Genomic DNA, 24346 nt, shown 5'->3' with positions numbered 1-24346 from the left:
TCAAGTCTGATTCTCATTTGAAAATGGCATGGGTCATTTTGTACATCTAAATCAATTACTATAGCAAAAGGTAGACAGAATTATATTGTTATTGTATAGTGATAATTGCTTGGCATTCCAAGTGAATTTCAAAATGTAGGACAAAATAGCCAAATTAGAAAATGTCTCTACTGCGCGCTGTCCCTGCAGCTGTGATCGCTCTGACAGCCTGTCAGAGAGAGCACATGTGCTGCAGGGACTTCTGATCTGCCTTCCTGTACTTCCGCGTTCAATGTGAAGTGTAGTTTAAAATACCACCCCCCTCTTACCGATTTTAAATAAAAAAAATTAACCCCTTCCCTGTCAATTGATCACTGACTTCTGTATTCAATTGGCAGGGACTACATTTTACAGTGATCTGTTTTTTTCTTTTTTTTAACCCCTGAGGGTTAACTTTTTTTTTTTAACCCTCTTGTGTTGAATTAATTTTATTACTTAATTTAAATATTTAAAAAATATATATTTAGCCAGCTGGGATGGGTGGAAGTTAGTGGGGAATTTGGTGTTAGGCTAGCTAAGGGTTAACATTAAAAACGTTTTTAAACACGCTTTAAAAAGTTAAAACAAAGTAAAAAGAAAATGCTTTAATAACATTTCAAAAAAGTTAAAAAAATCCACCCCCTTTACCTAGTCCTAATAAAAATTAACCTCTTCCCTGCCAGTTGATCACTGCCTACAATGATCAAAATAAAGATCACAGTATTAAATAAAATACAAATACAGAGTCTAAGTGTGTGACCCAAACACTGACCAAGTAACTCTAAACACCTGTGTGGTAACCTCTCTATCCACACAAATCCAAAACAGACATATACATACACAGTAGGTGGAGTATCTTGGTTCCTGGGTACAAGGTATGAGGTAATTGGCAAAAGTACAATGGAATAGCTGTAGAGACAAAAAATATTGACAAGCACCTAGTGCAACATCATACAGTACATAAGTAACTCAGTATTGATTGTATGATTCAGTACTCACAAAGACGGAGCCAGATGTTTATGGCTCAGTTTAGACGCCTGTGGGATAGTTTGAAGGGATCCCACTCCCTTTACATGTAATGGCTGATTCTGCGTCCTTTGGTGGTCCCAAAAAGGAAAAGTGTCCACACCAAGAAATGTGGGAAGACAATACTTCCTTTAATAAAAGGTATTAGCAGATACAATACAAATAAAACTTAAAAGTAAAAAACTTCTTGTATCAAACCACTCGAAGTGACTAAGTAAAAAAGTCCACTTTGGGGTAGCAAGACGCATTTCGCCTGTATTATAGGCTTCCTCAGTTGCTTATGTCATTACCCTGAGTACTGAATCATACAATCAATGTTACTGATGTACTGTATGATGTTGCACTAGGTGCTTGTCAATATTTTTTGTCTCTACAGCTATTCCATTGTGGGTGGGAGTTAGGGAATTTACTGTAAGTGCTGCTTACTGCTAGTTAGGGGTTAACGGTAAATTTTAAAAGTGTAAAAAAGTTTTAAGAAAGTTTTAAAAAGTAAAAAAATGTAATAAGTAAAAAAGTTTAAAAACAAGTTCTAAAAAGTAAAATAAGTTTAAAAGAGTAAAAAAAATACATAAAAAATGCCTACCACTACACAAAATTATCCCACGCTAAGGTTCTAAATATGCCTTTTCTTTAAAAAATGGTATGTGTTTGTTTGTGGGGAAGTTTAAATAACCAGCCAGCTAAACTACTCCGAAATGGAACATGGACACAGCATAAAACTTCAAAGTTAGAAAAAAACTGAATGGCGGTGTCTCAAATGTGCCCCTTCAATGTCCACATATACCTAGCAAAGGTACATGTGGGGGTTTTGCTGTACTCTGATAACATAGCTGAGCAACATATTAAGTATTATACAGTCGTAGCACACATAAGGTTCGCAAAATATGCTGTGCACCCTGGGATGTCTTCTTTAAAGGAGCAATATAGTGCCAGGAAAACAAACTTGTTTTCCTGGCACTATAGTGCCCTGAGGGTGCCCCCACCCTTAGGGTCCCAATCCTGCCAGGCTGAAGGGGGAGGAAGGGGGTTAAACACTTACCTGTCTCCAGCGCCGGGCTCCCTCGGCGCTGGGGACTCTCCTCCCTCTTCCCACATCATCGGATGAATGAGCATGCGCGGCAAGAGCCGCGCGCGCATTCAGCCAGTCCATAGGAAAGCATTATCAATGTTTTCCTATGGACGCTGGCATCTTCTTACTGTGAAAATCACAGTGAAAAGCGCGGAAGCGCCTCTAGCGGCTGTCAAAGAGACCGCCACTAGAGGCTGGAAAAACCCTAAAGAAACCCTAAAGCTATGTTTACAGCAGGCAGGGTTAATCCTAGATGGACCTGGCACCCAGACCACTTCATTGAGCTGAAGTGGTCTGGGTGCCTATTGTGGTCCTTTAAGAAATGGTATACCTTTATGGTGTAGTTGGAATATGCAGCCTGCTCAAGTGCTCCAAAGTGGAACACAGACGTTTCAAAACCCTTCAAAATCGGAACTTGTCACGTCTCTTTTACAGCACTGTAACGTCACAAAATAGTGACTAGGCCATACATTGGGCATATTGTTTTACTCAGAAGATGTAACTGAGCATAATTTGGGAGATTTTCTGACAGTGGTACATATCAAGTGTAAGAAATACTGTGAAAAAATGCATGTATGTAGAAATCCCATTTGTTCCCCTTGACCACAAATATACACATACACATACATAAAGACACACACACATACATACACATGCACAAGGACATACAGACACACATACATACATACTGACACATACATACAGACACACACATACATACTGAGACACATACAGATGCATATATACTGACATACACACATACATAGAAACACATACACACATACATACATACAGACATACTGATATACATACACATACATACATACCCATTGTACAGCGCTACGGAATTTGCTGGTGCTATATTAATAATAATAATACATACAGACACATACATGCATACATACTGACATACATAACTACAGACACATACATACTGACATACAGACACATACATACATACATAACATGCATACATACAGACAGACACATACATGCATACTGACATACATACAGACACATGCATACTGACATACATACATGCAGACACATACATACTAACATACATACTAACATACATACATGCAGACACATACATACTGACATACATGCAGCCACATACATACAGACACATACATACATACTGACATACACACACACAGCTTATTTTTTTGCCACCATCCTGTTTCGTACCTTTTCAGTGCAGTAGGGTGGCTGGGGCTAATGGGAGTTTAAATGCTTGGACCAAAGCAGCTGCACTGGTGGTGGTTCTGCCGCTACACATGGGGCCGCTGGGCCTGTGACAACCGTCATGGTTGTCACCCACTAATGGGGGCCCAGAATAGAACCTCACATAAACAACAAAACATGACATATTACACCATATTGTGATATATTTAACTAAAATAAAGCCAAAATGGAGAAGCCTTGTGTGAAAAACTAGGTACATCCTTACTGCTTCCATGGGAACTAGGAGGCTAAGTAGTAGACAGGTGCTGCTAATCAAATGCCCTTGATAAACTGATCATCAGCAGATGTGACCACCTCTAGAAATGCCGAAGTTTTATCAGTTTGCTGGTCTGCAGCATTCAGGTGTGTATTAACAGAATGCCATGGAGGAAAGACATTAGCAATGATTCCTGGTTTGACACAGACCCTTGATCTGGTATCTGCCAGTGGACATCCTCATGTTCTGCATGAGTACCTCCAGCATCAGATTTTTCCCTATGGGGAGGTCTAATGTGCATTACAGCCTGCTTGACGCGGGACATAGGAGGAGAAGCTTCAAACCAGTGCCGAGGGACATTGGTGCTGGGATCAGGTAAGTAAATAGAGGATTTTTAACCCTTTGTTTACAAGGGGGTGCAAGGGAGGGAGAAGGCAGGGGGAGCGATAGTGCTATGAATACAGCTTTGTATTCCTGGCACTATAGTATCCCATTACATATTTTAACATGTAACCACAATATGCATTTTTTATACTCTTTTCCTTTAACGTCTTGACTGCATAGATTATGTTGAGGAGTCTGGCAACCCACCAACTTAAAACTTCACCAGCCACCACTGTCTGCACCCATATGTCCCTGGTGGTAGTTAATTTACACTTGTGCATAAACTTCATTGTCAGTTAAGATGTTAAAGAAAAACAGTATAGAAAATGCATTTTGTAATTGCATATTAAAATGTTTAATTCCATATTTCTGTTGTTCATAGAAATACATTCTGGTAAACAGAGATCAAGCCAAACATATGGAACTCTTCAGGATCACCACTCTCTCTCATTTGTTGAGAATCTCACATAATCCTTCTCTTATCTATCGACCCCTACATCCAAAGTTGTTGTCAAAGACCCAAGATGCTTATCATAGGTTGATATGTTAACTTAAACTCTTGTTACTATTATCAAGCAGAAATTAAAGTATAGACTGTATATAGTATATATCTTTGTTATATACACTTTGCTAATCTTGCGTAACATTAAAACAATAGCTTTTTGTTTATATCATAATTTGCAATACTGCAGAGATACCAAAATAATGGAACTAGTTATCTGCTACAGGAGAGAGCTCCTATCACCTGCTGCAACTGTATTGTGGATAAGGACAAGTATTGGCGTGGTTTAAAAGATTATAAACTAAATTATACACAGTTAAAATACATCTTGATCCAAATGTTTGCTAACAATGACTAACACAAAAGAAAACCAAGACACTCTGCACTTGAACAACATTAATACAGGTAAAGTCATACACATTGTTAGCTCTTAGTACTTTTTGAGTCAACAAACAATATAGTGAAGTACATCTCTCTAGGTAATCAATTTGACACTTAAAGGACCACTATAGGCACCCAGACCACTTCAGCTTAATGAAGTGGTCTGGGTGCCAGGTCCATCTAGGATTAACCCCTTAAGGACGCGGGACGGTTCAGGACCGTCATCGGCATTTTTGCGTTGCCGACCGACGACGGTCCTGAACCGTCCTAAATTTAAGAGGTACTTACCCGATCGCCGTCGTTCCCCCGGCGGCGATCGGCGTTGCTCCCGTTGTGGGGAGACTGCCTGCAGCCCAGACAGTCTCCCCATGGCGGATTAGGACCCCTGTGGCCATGTGATCGCCCAACAGGGCGACCACATGGTCACAATAGGTGTCCTAGACTCTGCCTGCAGGGGGACTGTCTGTGCTGACAGGCAGTCTCCCTGCCAGTGTAAAATCCAAAAAAAATTAAAGTTATAGTGAATAAAAAAAAAATATTATGATATATGTGTATATATATATGATATATAGACATATATTATACCTATATAATATATGTCTATATATCATATATATAATGTCATGCTAAGTGTATTTTTATATTAATATGTACATATATTAATATAAAAATACACTTATAATTAATTTACACACGTATATATATAATATATATAATAACTATATATATATTGTATATATATATTATTATAAAATATGAATAATAAATAATTTAAATTAAATTTAAAAAATTAAAAATAATAATAAAAATTAAAAAAAATATATATCTATACGAAATGTTATTCTAACTGTATTTTGATATTAATATATATATATTTATATCAAAATACACTTAGAATGAAATTGTATATATATCTATGTATATATAAATAAATAAAAAGAATACAAACTATTCATATGTCCATATACAAAATTACATAAATAATTATATAAATATACACGTAGACTTCAAATATATAAATATGCATATATATTTAAATTCTACGTGCATATTTATGTAATATTTTTACATAATTAAGTTATTTTATTGATTGCAATTTAAGGGACCTGCCTGCCAACCCAGGCCAAAAGTCTAGAGAATTTAATTTGCTAGCACTGTATTTTACCCTGTAACGTTCTACGACACCCTAAAACCTGTACATGGGGGGTACTGTTTTACTCGGGAGACTTTGCTGAACACAAATATTAGTGATTCAAAACAGTAAAACGTATCACAGCGATGATATTGTCAGTGAAAGTGACTTTTTTTGCATTTTTCACACATAAACAGCACGTTTACTGATGATATAATTGTTGTGATACATTTTCCAGTTTTGAAACACTAATATTTGTGTTCAGCAAAGTCTCCTGAGTATAACAGTACCCCCCATGTACAGGTTTTATAGCGTTTTTGAAAGTTACAGGGTCAAATATATGGGTCAAATATTTTTACATTGAAAATGACCAGGTTGGTTACGTTGCCTTTGAGAGCGTATGGTAGCCCAGGAATGAGAATTACCCCCATGATGGCATACCATTTGCGAAAGAAGACAACCCAAGGTATTGCAAATGGGGTATGACCAGTCTTTTTTAGTAACCACTTGGTCACAAACACTGGCCAAAATTAGCGTTCAATTTAGTTTTTTACTTTTTTCACACACAAACAAATATGAACGCTAACTTTGGCCAGTGTTTGCGACTAAGTGGCTACTAAAAAAGTCTGGACATACCCCATATTGAATACCCTGGGTTGTCTACTTTAAAAAAAATATGTACATGTGGGGTGTTATTCAGCGATTTATGACAGATAATAGTGTTACAATGTCACTATTGATACATTTTAAAAATATATGTTTTGAAACCGCAATATCCTACTTGTACTTATAGCCCTATAACATGCAAAAAAATAGCAAAAAGCATGTAAACACTGGGTATTTTTAAACTCAGGACAAAATTTTGAATCTATTTAGCAGTTTTTTTCATTCGCTTTTGTAGATGAATAAAAGATTTTTCACATAAAAGTCAAAAAACATGTATTTTTTTTCAATTTTTCATCATATTTTTTCATTTTTTAATTAAATTACATGAGATTATATAAATAATGGTATGTAAAGAAAGCCCCTTTTGTCCTGAAAAAAACAATATATAATTTGTATATGAACAGTAAATGAGAGAGCGGAAAATTACAGCTAAACACAAACACCACAAAAGTGTAAAAAGATGCCTGGTCGCAAATGTACAACATCGCAAAAAAAGTCCGGTCCTTAAGGGGTTAACCCTGCCTGCTGTAAACATAGCAGTTTCAGAGAAACTGCTATGTTTACACTAGGGTTTATCCAGCCTCTAGTGGCTGTCTCATTGACAGCCGATAGAGGCGCTTCCGCGATGCTCACTGTGATTTTCACAGTAAGAAGACGCCAGCGTCCATAGGAAAGCATTGAGAATGCTTTCCTATGAACTGGCTGAATGCGCGCGCGGCTCTTGCCGCGCATGCGCATTCATCCAATGATGACCGAGATGACGACCGAGAGTCCCCAGCGCCGAGGGAACCCAGCGCTGGGGAAAGGTGAGTGTTTAACCCCCTTCCTCCCCCTTCAGCCCGGCGGGAGTGGGACCCTGAGGGTGGGGGCACCCTCAGGGCACTATAGTGCCAGGAAAAATAGTTTGTTTTCCTGGCACTATAGTGGTCCTTTAACTTGTATGACAAAGTTCAATAACATCATAACCACTCTGGCATTTCTAAGGAAACATGAGAGATTTAACATACATTTAACCAAATAAGAAACATTCTGCAATATAGTATATATTCTAAAATAGGTATACATGACCTATGCAATTAAATGTAATTATATGCCTAGTCAAAAATGGACTCAAAACTATGCCCATACAAAAAGTGTTTGCCATTGTTATAGCGAATTATACTTTTGCTAGTGCTGTTATGATCCAGTAGCATTTTCATGTGGCTAACTTTTAAATGCGAACATTTTACTAATGTTAATTACTAATGTGAAAACTCAACATGCATTACATTATGGACCATAGGAAGATCCCCTGGCCACATTATGATGAAATTAATAAGTTCAATTATACAAACAGATAAGCGTCAATGTAGAATTGAAAACATATTTAATTGTACAAAAGCTGGTACAATATTAATTTGTTAAATCTCGCATTGCAAATACACAGTATTTAATGGTAATTTGTACTATGGAGAAAGCACACATGCATAGAATTTTAGCTGATGTCCACAATTTTGTTTCTTTGTAACTAGGCACATACTTTTGAAGGAGATGTAAAGGGGTCAGTGTGTCTATTGAAGATTACACAAATGTTCTTATGTTGTTTCACTGGCAATTTGGCCCCATAGGGCAGTCTGATACTTATTCTGGCAAAGTGAGCCGGTCTGCTCCCAAGTCACAGTGTGCTGAAAACCAAATGGGTCCTGTGTGGCTGTTTGCACCACGAGTGATTCGGATGAGATTGCACCTGCATCCTACTTGGTTGGACATATTTGCACTGTAATAGAGCACCTTTGTTTGCCTAATACACACACACAAACACTTACACACACATTCACACACATTCACACACACACACACACACACACACACACACACACACACACTGTATTAAATGCTTTTTGAACTATACACAGTTTTAATCATATTTGTAAAATATATTTTATATTTATAATTTCTATGTGAACCGTTTGTATTTGTGTTTAAACCAAATATTAATCACGATACACAGTGCATACAGTATAAAAAGCAAACAGAATTAACAGAAAATAACTTCACTTAATGCGAAAAGATATAGCCCCAATTATTTCCTCTTGTATTTAAAAAAGAATATATATAAAATAGGCAGGCCTCTGAAAAAAAACAAAAAAAAAAACACAGTACAAAACAACATAGCATATAACGGTGTATGAAAAGTGCTGAAAATGTGCAATCCCAGTTGGCCACTCACATATTATATGTGAAAATTATGCTTTATAAAAGATCTCCCATCAAATGAGTTGTTCCTCTGATTTCCAGATCACCATAAGCTCTCAGTAGTACCACACATAGTTTTAAAGTTACACTGTTTATTTGCACTACAAATTTATTTATGTTTTTTCTGAGCTGATGCCCATTACTACTGAGAGTTTATTGTGATCTGGACATCAGAAGAACAACCCAATTGATGGGAGATCTCTTATTAAGCATAATTTTCACATATAAAGTAAGAGTGCCAATTGGAATTGCACATTTTAAGCACTTTTCATACACAGTTATACACTATGCTGTTTTGTACTTTGTGTTTGTGTTTAGTAAGAAAAAAACTATTCTTAGGGACAGAGATTCATTGGTAACGAAAAAGAGTCTTGTTTCTTTTTACCAGTTTAGATCCCCCCCCCCTTTTTTTTTTTTAATTGTTAATATTTGGATAATGTACAGCTTTAAAAGAATAAAACAAAACCTGTTCATTGTCTGAGGTATGCATGCCTCGTGACTGTGTGCCCTCTTAGTGGCAGCTATATCTTCTTGACTCGAGAATGAAAAAAATGTACTGTAAAATTATTTGTGCTTTTATATATATAATTATGATTGTTAGCAATATGAAATAATTATTATTATTACAATTAATTATATACATTTGCAATCTACTAAGAATATTAATAAACTAACTCCAACGTAGCATCTATTATATGATTACTTGGTGGCTTTCCTATCATATCTTGCAATACAAGATCAATTCAACAAATTAACACAACAGGACAACTCACTCTGCTCTATTCCTGATAGATAGTGTTCAGTTCTAGGTATTGATATTAATACTACAGCCTAGTAGCATATCTATAAACACTTGAGACTATGAGTCACAAGTCAAAAGTAGTGTTGGCAGTGTACATTAAATTCCACCCCTTCCCCCTTACAGGAACACAGGGTGGAATGTAACAGCTCTGGTTGGAAACACTGATTTATGATATAAACATGCTCAATGTGAGATATGTGTGAGAGTTATCATTTTGGCCCTTTGATTTATGGATGCTTTTAAGCTCCTAAAATAAATGTGCCTAAGTTTAGATCAAGCTAGCATGTCTTTAGTGTTTAACAGTTCACATGATTATAATGCCCTCTTGTGGGAAGAAAAGGCAGCCATTAAAATTAGATGTAAATAAAGACTGGATATGGTTAGGTTTACTGACTTAATGGTGGTTTTAACACTATTTAGTTATTGATATCTATATATAATGTGAGAGATGAGTAAATGAAAATAATGTACCGTATATACTCAAGTATAAGCCGACCCGAATATAAGCCTAATTTTACCCCAAAAAACTGGGAAAGCGTATTGACTCGGGTATAAGACTAGGGTGGGAAATACTGGTAAATTTCTAAATAAAATTAGATCTTAAAAAAATTATATTAATTGAATATTTATTTACAGTGTGTGTATGTGTGTATGAGTGCAGTGTGTGTGTATGAGTGCAGTGTTTGTGTATGAGTGCAGTGTTTGTGTATGAGTGCAGTGTTTGTGTATGAGTGCAGTGTTTGTGTATGAGTGCAGTGTTTGTGTGAATGCAGTGTGTGTGTATGAGTGCAGTGTGTGTGTGTGTGTGTGTATGAGTGCAGTGTATGAGTGCAGTGTGTGTATGAATGCAGTGTGTGTGTATGAGTGCAGTGTGTGTATGAATGCAGTGAATTGAGCTGCATAAACAGACACAAAGTGATTTAACTCCTAAATGACAGTGAATTGAGCAGTGAAATTGCAGGGGAATGATCTATACACTAAAACTGCTTTATTTAGCTAAAGTAATTTAGGTGACTATAGTGTTCATTTAATTAAACAGAACTTGCAATAAAGAAAGCCTAAATAGGGCTCTCTTTACAGGAAGTGTTTATGGAAGGCTGTGCAAGTCACATGCAGGAAGGTGTGACTAGGGTTCATAAACAAAGGGATTTAACTCCTAAATGACAGAGGATTGAGCAGTGAGGCTGCAGGGGCATGTTCTATACACCGAAACTGCTTCATTAAGCTAAAGTTGTTCAGGTGACTATAGTGTCCCTTTAAAGTATCAATAAGTATAACAATTTTAAACTTTAAATATATATACTGATGAAAGTTCGCTAGATAAACTGAAACATTGACTTCATGATGTAAATATTGTCTCTTTTTGTGGATTACATATAAAGATAATAAAATAAATTCCTGGGAGTGCTGACCCTTTTGCATATATATATATATATATATATATATATATATATATATATATATATATATATATATATATATATATATATATATATATATATATATATATGTGTGTGTAATGCAATCTTAATAATATTTCTGAGTTACAGAAAATAGATGATGCAATTATAATCTAAAGTAGGTCATATAAAAAAAAAAAAAATCAAAAACTGGCAAGGAGAGCTTGGTGTCTCATGACTCATTGTGTTATGCCTGATGTTTACTTTTGATGAAAATATTATCATTAGCAGTCATCTGTAAAACAAAGGAAGTAAGTGTGCCAACAACTGTAATAATTATATAGATAAATAATAAATGTTGCACAATGCAATACATATAATAATATACTAAAAGCTTATTAGATTTGTAATTATTGTATTAGCTCTTCAATATCTTAAACGTGTTCACCAAATTTTTATGTTATATATCAGAGTATATACCAATAAATATAAATGTTTTTGAAATTCTGTTTTTATTGCGTGCTTGTTGCAAGAGGCATAAAACATGAGTACAAAGTTTTAACGTGACATTCAGGAGTTATTCTCAAGTTTCAAAGACAACGGCATATGTGGCACAAACACAATATATTGCAGCAATACACATTTTTTAATATTATGAACGCGTAACTTTTTAACTGTAGCGAGACATCTAAACAAACTTAGCTTGTAATAATATTGGGTGAGGCAGATAATTAGATATCCAGAGAGTGTATAAGCGTATGTCTAGGTATGAGTCCGCTACTTAGCGTGAACTAGCCACTGGAGGTTAGAGCTTTATATAAGGGTTACAGAGTGGTGAGTAGTGTGTGGCATGTGTGCGTTATTGACTTGGTCAGTTATGTACCTCCATCCAGTGTGCTGAGCAACACCAACCGTGGGGGTCAGCGGAGGGTGAGTTGTTACAAGACTCTCTGGTCCCTTTGCAGGCGGGCGTCGCCTTCTGGTGTGTGGTGTCCGGTCTTCATTTTGACATAGAAAGGCTGGACTTAAGGTGTGATCAATAGACAAAAACATAAAATAAAAAAACGATAAGTATAACATAACGCTCAAAATAATGATTAATAACAGTGAGGTGATATGTTCCGCTCAATGTATGTCACAGAGTCCCTGCTGCAGCTTGGTACCAAGGGTGTGATATTTTGCATGTCCCAACTGTGTGCGGTCTGCGGTCGATTAGCTGAATGAGTCGGTGCTGTGAGGCCCAGGAACGTTGCGGCTTCTGCAGGGGACTTAGCTCTATGGAACCCATTGTCAGTGTAGGTCGTCAGAGTTTGTGGGGCAGTCCAGCAGTACACGATACCTGCAGCGAGCAGCTGTTGTGTGATCCATTGCATGGATTTTGGCCATTGCAAAGTAGCACGGGAAAGGTCCTGGTAGAAGGTGAGATGGCTGGTGTCACCGAAGCAATGAGCCCTCTTAGAAAGTGTGAAAGTGTGGTAGCTCGTCGGGGAAGATAGTGTCTGCCACCCCCTGGATTTTCATGTTCTTTCTCTGGGTTTTATCTTCAAGGGTGTCCAGTCGGAGAGAAGTGGCGGCGTGGGCTGTTTGCATGGTCTGTATGTTTTCGTCTATTCTAGTTAGCCCCTGTAATGGGGCTTCCTGTACCCGGCTGGGTACCTCCGCCAATGAGCGCTTCCTAGCTAGAACAGGGCACAAACCGCCGTGGCTTGACTGGGGTCCTGGAACGGCTCCTTCCTGGAGCCGAATGGGGAATTGGCTCTAGTCCTTTCAAGGACTTTCCCCGTTAAATCCCCTGCAAGCAGAAGTAAATCTTCTTTCCCTCCAATAACAGGAGTGTAAGCTGGAATAGCATTTTAATTGAGGCAAACTGGCTTTTTATGCAAGTTTCCCAACAAGGGCGATACCAAGGTGGAGCTTGTTGGGCACAGGGACACAAAGTGAACAAACCAATAAAAACAGAGTCATACAGTGAGAAACTCTCATACACAAACAATATAATCCCTCCTCTGTGCTTGTGAGATAATTGAATCAGGAACTGTACTAATCTAACCTAATTATCTCCAAGCACAGAAAAAAAACAAACAATTTTATGAAACCCCAAAAAGTACCTTAAAATCCCACAGAACCCCACAATATATCCAAAAATCACCCAGATCTGTTCAGGGGTTCAGGAATTTCCTGGAAGTCATAGTTTTGACCGACCGCAAGCATGGCCACATGCCCAAAACAGTTCCAGAGAAATCAGTGCTAACAGTCGGTCAAGTTCGGTAGTCTTTTACAGCTTCCCCTGCAGGGCCCATAGTCTGTGGGCAGGAGGCTGGCAAGCAGGCTTCTCCAGGTGCTCCGTGCATTACCTCTTCCTCCGTAGCCTGTACCCAAGCCGTAACTGCTTGCACCTCTGTTTTCACGAGGGCCATGTTGGCATCGAAGAGTTTCCTGAGTTTCTCATACAGGTTGGCAATGTCCTCTTTAGTGGCTAGGTTCGGCCCTTGTGTAACCATGGGCCTGGGTTCCCGAGTCCTGCTTGGCATAGCCTCGTCTTCAGACGGATCTGTGGAGGCCTCCATGCCAGCTTTTTCTGTTGCTTTAGGCCTAGGCATGTATTTTAGCAGTGTGCCTATGACTCTTGCTTCGTGAGGTGCCCCTGTAGGGGGCTTTGTGCGGCCCATTTCTGGTGGTTCTGTGTCTCTGGTTGGGGGAGGTGAGTCCGGGGGAGAGTATGTGAACCAGGATTCCTGTAATCTAGCGTGTTTTTCATCGGCCTTCAGGCTTTGTGACCTGTAACTTCAGAAAACAAAGGGCAACTGCGTGCTCCTGGGGTGTTACCCCGCAAGATGTCAATTCTGAGTGTCTTTGGTGTTGGTGTCGGCTGGGATGAGAGATTTTAGTCGCTAGGTCAGGAGCAAAGTGTAATGGCGTCTGGACCGCTCTGCTGCTAGGCTACCCCCCAATAAATATAAATATTATAAAACTAAAAAAAAATATTTATTTAATTTACAGGTGTATATACTATAGTAGTAATAAATAATATATAGTACATGAAGGTAAACAGGTGAGGGGTAGAGACCACAGCGGGATCGGGGGAGACGGATGGACAAAGAGACATCCACTGGGCCTGGGGGTACAAAGAGACAAACAGAGGGGCTGTGGTAGGAGCAAAGAAGGGCTGGAGGGACAAAGAGACAAAGAGTCCCTAAAGAGGGGCTGGGAGAAAAAGAAGCACACAGGAAAGGTGGGGAAAAAGACACACAGAGGGCTGGAGGGACAAAGAGACACACAGAGGGGTTGGGGAAGGGGGCAACAACATACAGAGGGGCTGGTAGTAGGGACAATGACACATACAGAGGGACAGGGAAAATATAAATGCAAAAAAGATAAGGAAGAAACATGCAAAGGTGCTAAGGAAGAGACACTCGAAGGGGCTGGAGGAAGAGACATGCAATCTGACTTGGGGAGGAAGAGACTAATACGGTAGTCACCATCACCCGGACCTTCAGACAGACTATTTATGTTGGTTGCTGTACTTTTTTCTTGTTTTAGTAACCCTGTACCCATTATAGGTTCAGGGTGTGTGTAATGTTAACGTTTGTGTGTGTGTGTGTGTATACTGTTAAATGATTTGTCTTCTCTCCTGTACTGCTGAGGATTGCTACCAACTAGGTGGATTTGGCTATGGAGCCTGTGTAGTGCCCTCTGTTGGTAGCAACAGCATTACCTGAATAGCAAGGCTGGTTAATTTGCATATGCCGGTAGATTTGCATATTGATAACTTTGCAGGCACGAGAGATAGTTTCTGTAATTATTGTCTTCCCCACCTCTTTATTTATATGTCATTGTGTTACAATAAGTTGACAATATGTTGTCTGCTATGATTTGACTGTTTGTATTTTTATTGAGTTGTCACAGCAATCTTTATGTAATAATCATACAGGCTAGTCCCGAGAAGTTTTGTAAGTTAGTTATTTTTGGAACTTGTGTGCTGTGTGGATTTGTAGGGATCCCAGTGACAGAGTCTTTGGACCTGTTAACTTATTACATGATAACTCTAGCCCTGGGATAAAGCAAGAGAGCTAGGCCTGAGAGCTTCAAGTGTCTTTTTAACATATTTATATTAACGCATTAACATTGCAGGCAGATGTGGATACCTGCAATGGTGGAAAAGCTTCCAAAGGACCCCAGTCAAGCTTCAGCGACTGGGGCAGAAGTGTTCCAGGATCCCTGCAAGCGGCTAGGAAGTGGACTGGGCGGAAGTACTCGGTTGGAGTACAGGAGCTCCCTCGCAGAGACACACAAAGGGTCTTGGGGAGAAAGGAGACACAAAGGGGCTGGGGAGAAAGATACACAAAAAGGGCTGGTAAGGGGAAGAGACCCACAGAGGGACTAGGGAAGGGGGGGAAATGACAAAAGAGGGTGGGAGAGAAAGAGACACACAAAGTTGGCAATTTTTGTTTCGGGGGTTGCAAGTAGCTAGTCATGCCCAGGGCTCAAAATAGTCTAGAACACGCCCTGGTTCTTACGGAAAATAACTCTTTCCCTTGCAAGCCTTTCTTTCAGATAGCAGTTTGTAATAACTCTGTATATATTTGTATAGTACTAAAATACATTTTTACTTATAGGACACTATAGTCATCATAACAACTACCGCTTATAGTATTTGTTATGGTGAGCATAAACATTCTCTTCAGGCTTTTTGTAGTAAACACTGTATTTTCAGAGAAAAAACTGTGTTTACATTACAGCCTAGGTATACTTCCACTGGCCTCTCATCATATTGCTACTAGAGGTGCTTTCTGGGGTAGTGCTGCATCTTTGCTATACCGCGAGTAGGGGCATGTCTAGTAAGCAGTGAGCAGCCTGTTGCTGCTCACTGTAAAAAGAAACAAAAAAAAACTATTACCCATAAGGATAATGAGAGGTGGGGCTATTGTCCTGAGCTGCGGGTGGGGGCCTTATAAAAGAATAATGGGGGGGACCTACTGCGCGGCGGGTGGGGGCCCTAAGTTACAATAAGGGGGGACCTACTGTGCTCCTCCCGGCCCCCACCCCTGCGCGGTGGGTGGGGGCCCTAAAAAACAATAAGGGGGGACCTACTGTCCCCCCCAGCCCCCACCCCTGAGCTCTGGGTGGGGGCCCTAAATGAAACCCCCCCATCAAAGGTGACCAGGGGTCCCCAAGCCCCTAGTCACCCACCCCCCCACCCAAATAAAAAAGCCCCTACCTACCCCCTCACCCTAAAAAATAGTGAGGGGGGGGGATAAAATTACTACCCTGTAAAGTAAAATTCAACTTACCATTCAACGTCTTCTTTTTTCTAAAATCTTCATTTTTCAGCCCCAAAAAAGGCCAAATAAAAAGCCATCATATCCGTCGAACTTAAAAATAAAATAAAAAACCCGAGCGCAAAAAAAATTCCAGACGAAAAAGAAAAAAACAGACGCTCAAAAAATGAATCCATCTTCATGCATGGAGGGCTCCGCGCATGGACAGGGACTTCACCTACCCACACAAAGATGGCGGCGCCCTGAATATAGATCGGGGCAGAAAATACAGATTAATAAATAGGTAATCTGGGGGGTTTAGGGGCATTTGGGGGTGACTAAGGGGTCAACTGGATGTAGTGGAGGCGGGAGGGGGGTTAAAAAAAAAAACGGGATTCGGCATGACAGTGCCGCTTTAAATTCAAAGATGTTCTTAAATTATCTAAATGTATATATATATATACTCACACACTGCTTAATATTACGTATTCACTATGACGTAAGCTTAAGCCTGTTTAAATTCAAAGATGTTGTTAAATTGTCTAAGCCTGTCTAAACACTACCAAGTTGTTGAATCTGACTGACAAATAATAATTTAACATATAAAATGTGCACGTATTAACATATACCCTATTGTTACAATTGTTACTTGAAAAGCATGAGGAATGCCGTTGGGGTACCACATGCTCATTTGTTATACCTCCATGCACTACAAAAATAAAGAATTAAAAAAAAAAAAAAAAATGTATGCAGCTTCCAAATGAATCTAAAATGGATGCTGTCCAGGAGGTGGGAGGGTCTGCTGCTGATTGGCTGGAATGTGTCTGCTGACTGTGAGGTACAGGGTCAAAGTTTACTCAATGATGACGAATAGGGGGCGGACCGAACATCGCATATGTTTGCCCGCCGTGGCGAACGCGAACCGTTCGAGACATCTCTAGAAGGTATATATCAAGAGTTAGACCCAGAATAGATGAGGTGAAATACACTATAGTTAATATCTATCTCCCTAATGTGGCCCTGGTTCCACTACTAAAGAAAATACTAGAGAAATCAGAGTAGGTCAAAACAGGAATATATGTTGTAGCGGGTGATTTTAATTGTGTGTTAGATCCCCAGAAGGATAAAAAACTAATGAAGAGTGGGGTCATGAACAAAAAGACAATTAAATATGCAAGTTCACTAACTAACACCAGAAACAATTTTGATTGATTTGATGCCTGGCGGGTACAAAACCCAGAATTAAAAGACTATACACATTTATCGAGAGTGCACTTTACGTATTCAAGAATTGATATGGTCTGGGGCAATTTGAATTTGGTAGAGAATCTGTTAAAAATAAAGATAGTGGAAAATGTATGGTTGGACCATAGTATGTACATATTTGATTTAAAGGATAGTTTTATGGGGGAAAAGCTATACAACCTGGAAGTTAAATAACTATATACCGTATATACTCGAGTATAAGCCGAGTTTTTCAGCACATTTTTTGTGCTAAAAAAACCCAACTCGGCTTATACTCGAGTCAATAGTCTGTATTATGGCAATTTGCATTGCCATAATACAGACAGGGGCTGTGGGGGCTGGCAGAGCTGTAACTTACCTCTCCTGCAGCTCCTGTCAGGTCCCTCCTCCTCCGCGCCGTCCATTCAGCACCTCGGTCAGCTCCCAGTGTAAATCTCGCGAGAGCCGTGGCTCTCGCGAGACTTACACTGGGAGCTGACAGAGGGAGCTGCACGGACGGCGCGGAGGAGGAGAGAGCTGACAGGAGCTGCAGGAGAGGTAAGTTACAGCTCTGCCAGCCCCTCTCTCCCCCCCACTGAACTACCAATGACACTGGACCACCAGGGAAGAAGAGCCCCCCTCCCTGCTATGTATCAAGCAGGGAGGGGGGGGACGAAAAAAATAATAATTAGTAATAATACAAATAATAATAATAATAATTAAATAATAAATAATAATACAAAAATAATAATAATAATTAAATTAAATTAAAAAAAATAATAAATAATAATAAAAAAATTAAAACAATAAAAAAAATTGCCCACCCCCCACCAAGGCTCTGCAACACACACACACACACACTGCACTCATACACACACTGCACTCATACACACACTGCACTCATACACACACTGCACTCATACACTCACACTGCATTCATACACTCACACTGCATTCATACACTCACACTGCATTCATACACTCACACTGCATTCATACACTCACACTCATACACACACGCTGCACTCATACACACACGCTGCATTCATACACACACGCTGCATTCATACACACACACTGCATTCATTATACACACACTGTAAATAAATATTCAATTAATATATTTTTTTTAGGATCTAATTTTATTTAGAAATTTACTAGTAGCTGCTGCATTTCCCACCCTAGTCTTATACTCGAGTCAATAAGTTTTCCCAGTTTTTTGGGGTAAAATTAGGGGCCTCGGCTTATATTCGGGTCGGCTTATACTCGAGTATATACGGTACTATATAATAATAAGCATAAAGCCAAATTAGAAAAAATAATAGAGTGGGAGAATGATCCTTTAGATACATCATTCTTGACTACTTGGTGCACTTTTAAGGCTGTTTTGAGAGGCTATTTAATTAATAAATCATGAGGAAAAGCATAAAGATAAACAATTGGGAGAGCTATACATTCTTTTATATAAATTAACATCAGAGAATAAAGCGGACTCTACGCCAGAGAAAGCAAGTAAGATCTTAGAAACCCAAAAAGCATTTCTCAAAGTTTAAACATTAAAATAGCCAAGAACATAAATAAATAATAAAAAAAAAATTATTGTAGAGGTAATAAAACTGACAAAATGATTACTGATAAGCTGCATAAACAGCAAGCTAATTCTCGCATAACAAACATTATTCATAATAATAAGACATACATTAATCCAAAGGATATAGGTAATTGCTTTGAAGAATATTATGGAAACCTATATAATCTCCTCATAGAAACCTCTCTAAATAAAATTAAACAATATTTGGATAAAACAAAACTTCCAAAAGTAGACCAAGCCCAGGCAACCAGTCTCAATAATCTGATTGAGGAGGCTGAAGTATATGCAGCTATCTCTAAACTCCAGAAAGGTAAAACACCAGGCCCAGATGGGTTCACTAACATGTTTTTCCACACTTATAAAGTATTACGGAGCAAACATTTGGCCCTGACTTTTAATAATGGGGTTCAGAGAGGTAGTTTTCCCGAAGAGATTATGAGAGCAAATGTGCTCCCTATTTTAAAGCAAGGAAAAGACCCTACGAGAGTTTCAAATTATCGGCCCATCTCTTTAATAAATACGGACGTAAAAATATTTTCTGCCATTTTAGCAACAAGACTTAAGACAGTAATTAAGCAACTAATTCATAAAGATCAAATTGGCTTTATTCCTGGTAGATGGGTGGGATTGAATACAAGAAGAATTATAGACATTATAGATAGTGCAAAAAAGAGATATACTCCCCTTCTGACTATAGCTGTTGATGCGGAAAAAGCCTTTGATAGGTTGAATTGGAAGTTTTTAGACTAAACTTTGGAAGCATATGATATTAAAGGCTGGATGCTAAATGGAATCATGGCATTGTATAAAAATCCCTCAGCCAGAATAGTGGGGCCAAATGTTTGCTCGGATTGGGTATCAATAAATAATGGGGTTAGACAAGGATGCCCATTATCACCACTCTTATATATATTGTCAATCGAGCCCCTGGTAGAGACTATTAGGAAAAACTCAGGAATAAAGTGATATAAGACGAGAGACAATGAATTTAAAATCAGTCTCTATGCAGACGACATTTTATTGTCAATAACAGATCCTCTTAATTCACTGGAATCACTGATGGGAGAATTTAACAAGTATAGTCACCTAGCAAACTATAAGTTAAATAAGGCTAAAACTATTTTGATGAGTATGGGGTTAGAAAAGGAATCCAGGGAGGAGATAAAATGAAAATATGCATTTGTGTGGGCTCTAAAGAAATTTGAGTATTTAGGGGTAGTGATTACTAAAAATATACATAAGTTGATGGAAGAAAACTTTCTAAAAACTTTTGAAATCTACAAACCTATTACTCAGAGCTTGGAGAAATATGCAGATTACATGGTGGGGGTGCATTAATGTAATTAATTCCTATATTATTCCTAAATGTAATTATCTATTTCAAATGATACCCCTAAGAATTCTGGATAGCTGGCTAACACTACTACAATCAAACTTTGAAAACTTTATTAACAGAGGGAAGAAAAACAGAATTAGTAGGATGACACTATCACAAAAACCTAGTGATGGTGGTTTAAACTTCCCTAATATAAGGTTTATATATTGGGCAAATATATTAGCTCATATGTATAGAACACAGTTAGTAATATCTACTGACGAAAGCTGGCATAATATTGAAATGGAAGATTTGGGGTTAAAGAGCCCAGAAGGTTAAATATGGAATACAAACAAGTAGAAGAAATGAGTATTGACATTAATAATAATAAAATTTGGGCACATATGTTTCCGATAATCTTCTTAAGATTAATAGAAGCTAATGTTAAAGACATATCCCTGGATAAGTGGAGGAAATCGGGAATATATAAGTTGACACAGATAATATATCAAGATAAAATAATGTCTTTTGAGTCTATCTCTCAAAAATACCATCTATTGAATGCAGAAATTTTCTCATTTTTGAGGGTTAAATATTTTGTGCAGAAATATATGATTTTGACAACTAATAAACCTTCAAAATAAACAACTTCTAAAATCTTAGCCAAGGCAATAGAAGTCATCAGAAATATTAACCACTCAATATGCCAGTCCCAAAAGAAAAGATGGGAAAAAGATTTGAATTGTGCACTAGATCAGCAAGAAGGGTGTAATTCATTTATTAAAACTCGGAAACAAGTACAATGCCTGAACCTAGTAGAAACGCATTATAAGGTTATGAACAGATGGTATTTGGTACCTAAAAGGTTAGCTCGGATGTACCCAATGTTTCTGCGAGATGTTGAAGATGTGACAATGGGGAGGGGTCATATCTCCACTTATGGTGGAGCTACCCGGGTATCTAGAGTGCAATAGATCTGTTATATGAATTTATTAGAGCTAACACAGAATTAGTGCTGGATAGGAAATCTGAAGTTGCATTGCTATATATGAATTGGCCTAAGATGTCTATTAAAAAGGAGAGTTTTATAATGTATTGTTTCACAGCATATAAAATGATAATTGCACACAATTGGAAAAAATACCAAGAGATTGCATGGGGACTTCTAAAATAACAAATATCTGTCCAGATTAATATGGAAAAAGATTTAAGCATCCTTTTTTTGAATAATCCAAAAAGACAAGCTTTCTGGCAAGAATGGGTAAATAAGATCAAGTGAGGTCATGGTCATAGAAATTATTGGTAATTCCTGGGTACAGACAGAACCCTTCCCCACCCCCAGACGTCACAGTTATAAGTGGCTTGTGCTATGTATAAGTAAGAGAATAGAATTTTTAGATTGTGCATTCTATGGTTGTATGAATGTTTGTGTATTAATGCATATATGTTATTATGTCTTGTATATATATATTTGATATACAATCAATAAAATAATTTATACTATAAAAAAACAGTAAACTGTATTACAATATTATCAGTGAAATATCATTTTTCACACACAAACGGCACTTACACTGACGATATAATTGTTGTGATATATTTTACTGTTTTGAGACACTAATACTTGTGTTCAGCAAAGTCAAATATAAGTCTTGTGTTTCAGTTTTTTCACATTGAAATTCGCCAGATTGGTTTTGTTGCCTTTGAGACCGTGTGGTAGCCCAGGAATGAGAATTACCCTCATGATGGTGTACCATTTGCAAAAGTAGGCAACCCAAGGTATTGCAAATGGGGTATGTCCAGTCTTTTTTTAGTAGTCGCCAACACTGGCCAAAATTGGCATTCAAATTAGTCTTTTGTATTTTTCACACACAAACAAATATTAATTCTAACTATGTCATGCAGAACTAAAAAAAAACCCCACATTTTCGAAAAATATTATATTCATTTTAAATTGTTTCATAGCTATTTGATGTAAATCAAAAGCCTTATTTCTCCTGAAAAAAATTATATATATTAAGTGTGGGTGCACTTAATATGAAAGAGGTGACTTACGGTTGAATAGACATATAGTCAAATTTCAAGTTTTGGTTACGTTTTATTTTGATCAAAACGTGTATATTTGGCTCAGTCCTTAAGGGGTTAAGAAAACAAAAGCAGTTTTTGTTTAGAACTATTTACAATGTCTTATATTGTCCCAAAATAGGACAGAAATATTCACATATACTACCACTGCACATTTGTCTACATTTTCTAATATCCAAAAGTATGCTTGGTTCCTACACCCATGATGACATTTAAAACGGCCACACAAAAAGTGCAACATTTTAAATACAAAAACAAAAACAAACAAAAAAAAGAGTAGAGGTTTTGCACTCACCTCATAACTGCTCCCACTTGTGTTTTTAGTTTTGAAAACATCTTCATAGTCATTGCTATCCATTGATACCATGCTCTCCACATGCTGTAAATGAAAATATATAATTTTAGTTAGTAATATTGTGCTTTCAAACCATAGCATGAGTTATTTTATAGACTAAATTTGCCATTAATCGCTAGGCATCCTACGCACAAATTATGGATCAATACAAAAACTGAAAATTATAAAGACCTATTACCATGTCTTAGAATGGTCTGTCCTTAGTCAAATGGAGCCAGAATACCACAATGACAAGTAGCCAAGCAGAGTCAGGGACATCAAAGTGTTTGTGAATATGAGGACAAACTGGGTATTATTATTATTATTGAAATTTATATAGCGCCAACTTATTCTGCAGCGCTTTACAATATAATGAAAGGAGGGGAATTTACAATAAATGAGACAATTACACAGTGACACAGGAACAATAGGTAGATGGGGGCCCTGCTCAAACAAACTTACAGTCTAGAGTAGGTGGGGTACAAATACACAACAAGGCAGCAAGGGTGACAGGCACCAAACAAGGCGGAAACGTAGCAGAAGTGGAGGTGAGAGTGGACTGTGGCTCTTTAGGAGAGCAAGAGACAGATATGGATAGGTATAGATACATTACTCTGGAAGTCCATAAGCATTTCTGAACAGATGTGTTTTGAGGGACTTTTTAAAAAAATTGAAGACTGGTATAAACCAAAAGGATAGCAACATGAAGATGAATGGGGATATCAAGTTAAACTGGAACCATAAAACCGCAACATATCAAGTTTGGGAAATTATTTTGTCACTGCTGTGTCTCCAGTACATTCTCATGCAATGAGTCTGGGTGCACATACGTGTTTCAATTACATTAGAAAGATGCCTGTACTGGACAACCTAAACTGGTACAACATGGCAGAGTTATGTATAAGAAGTGAATTAGAGCATTCACTACTGATGCTGGAGTGAACACAACATATACTAGATTCAATAGACCCAGGCGAGCATGCCCACTGTACAAATTGTCTAACTGCAAGAATGAAAATGGATCCCTTAAGTTCTAGCAGCTAATGGCATAAAATTGCATACAGTCACTTAAATAACGCACCAAACCCTTGGTAGGATGTTAATGCACTATCAAACAGACTGTTTACTTTCTTTTTTTTTTGTTTTAATTACATTTTTCATAATATTATGTCAGGCTGTAAAATGTCACTATGTATTTAATTTTTGACTTTCACCCTCACAACTCAATTAGGCATTTTACACGTTTGAACATGTAATTTTGAGAAATGTACTTATATCCAACTGAAATGCTGATATCCAAAATGCTTTAATAAAGCAGCTGATTTAAAAGAACCAGTTGTGTACTAAGGGTGTGGGGAGGGCGACCCACCACGGGTGCCACTCACTAGGGGTGTGCCATGACTGCCAGTGTCATGAGTCACCCCCTATCAATTGTTATCGTGCGGGTCATGGCGCCTTTGCAACAGCATGCACATTGACT

At 38.0% G+C, this 24346-nt stretch overlaps 1 protein-coding gene across 1 annotated transcript in view; it reads right to left on the bottom strand.

Annotated features, from left to right (window-relative positions):
• COBL (cordon-bleu WH2 repeat protein) overlaps positions 1–24346 on the bottom strand; it is a 761158-nt gene that overhangs the window by 266274 nt on the left and 470538 nt on the right. The window contains exon 7 of the mRNA XM_063452038.1: positions 22828–22911. Within this exon, the coding sequence (XP_063308108.1) occupies positions 22828–22911 (84 nt within the window). The remainder of the gene's footprint in view (positions 1–22827; positions 22912–24346) is intronic.

This window comes from Pelobates fuscus, chromosome 4, assembly GCF_036172605.1.
Source record: "Pelobates fuscus isolate aPelFus1 chromosome 4, aPelFus1.pri, whole genome shotgun sequence".
Taxonomy (NCBI): Eukaryota; Metazoa; Chordata; class Amphibia; order Anura; family Pelobatidae; genus Pelobates; species Pelobates fuscus.
The sequence above is the reverse complement of the archived record's forward strand: the minus strand, read 5'-3'. Positions and strand labels throughout refer to the sequence as shown.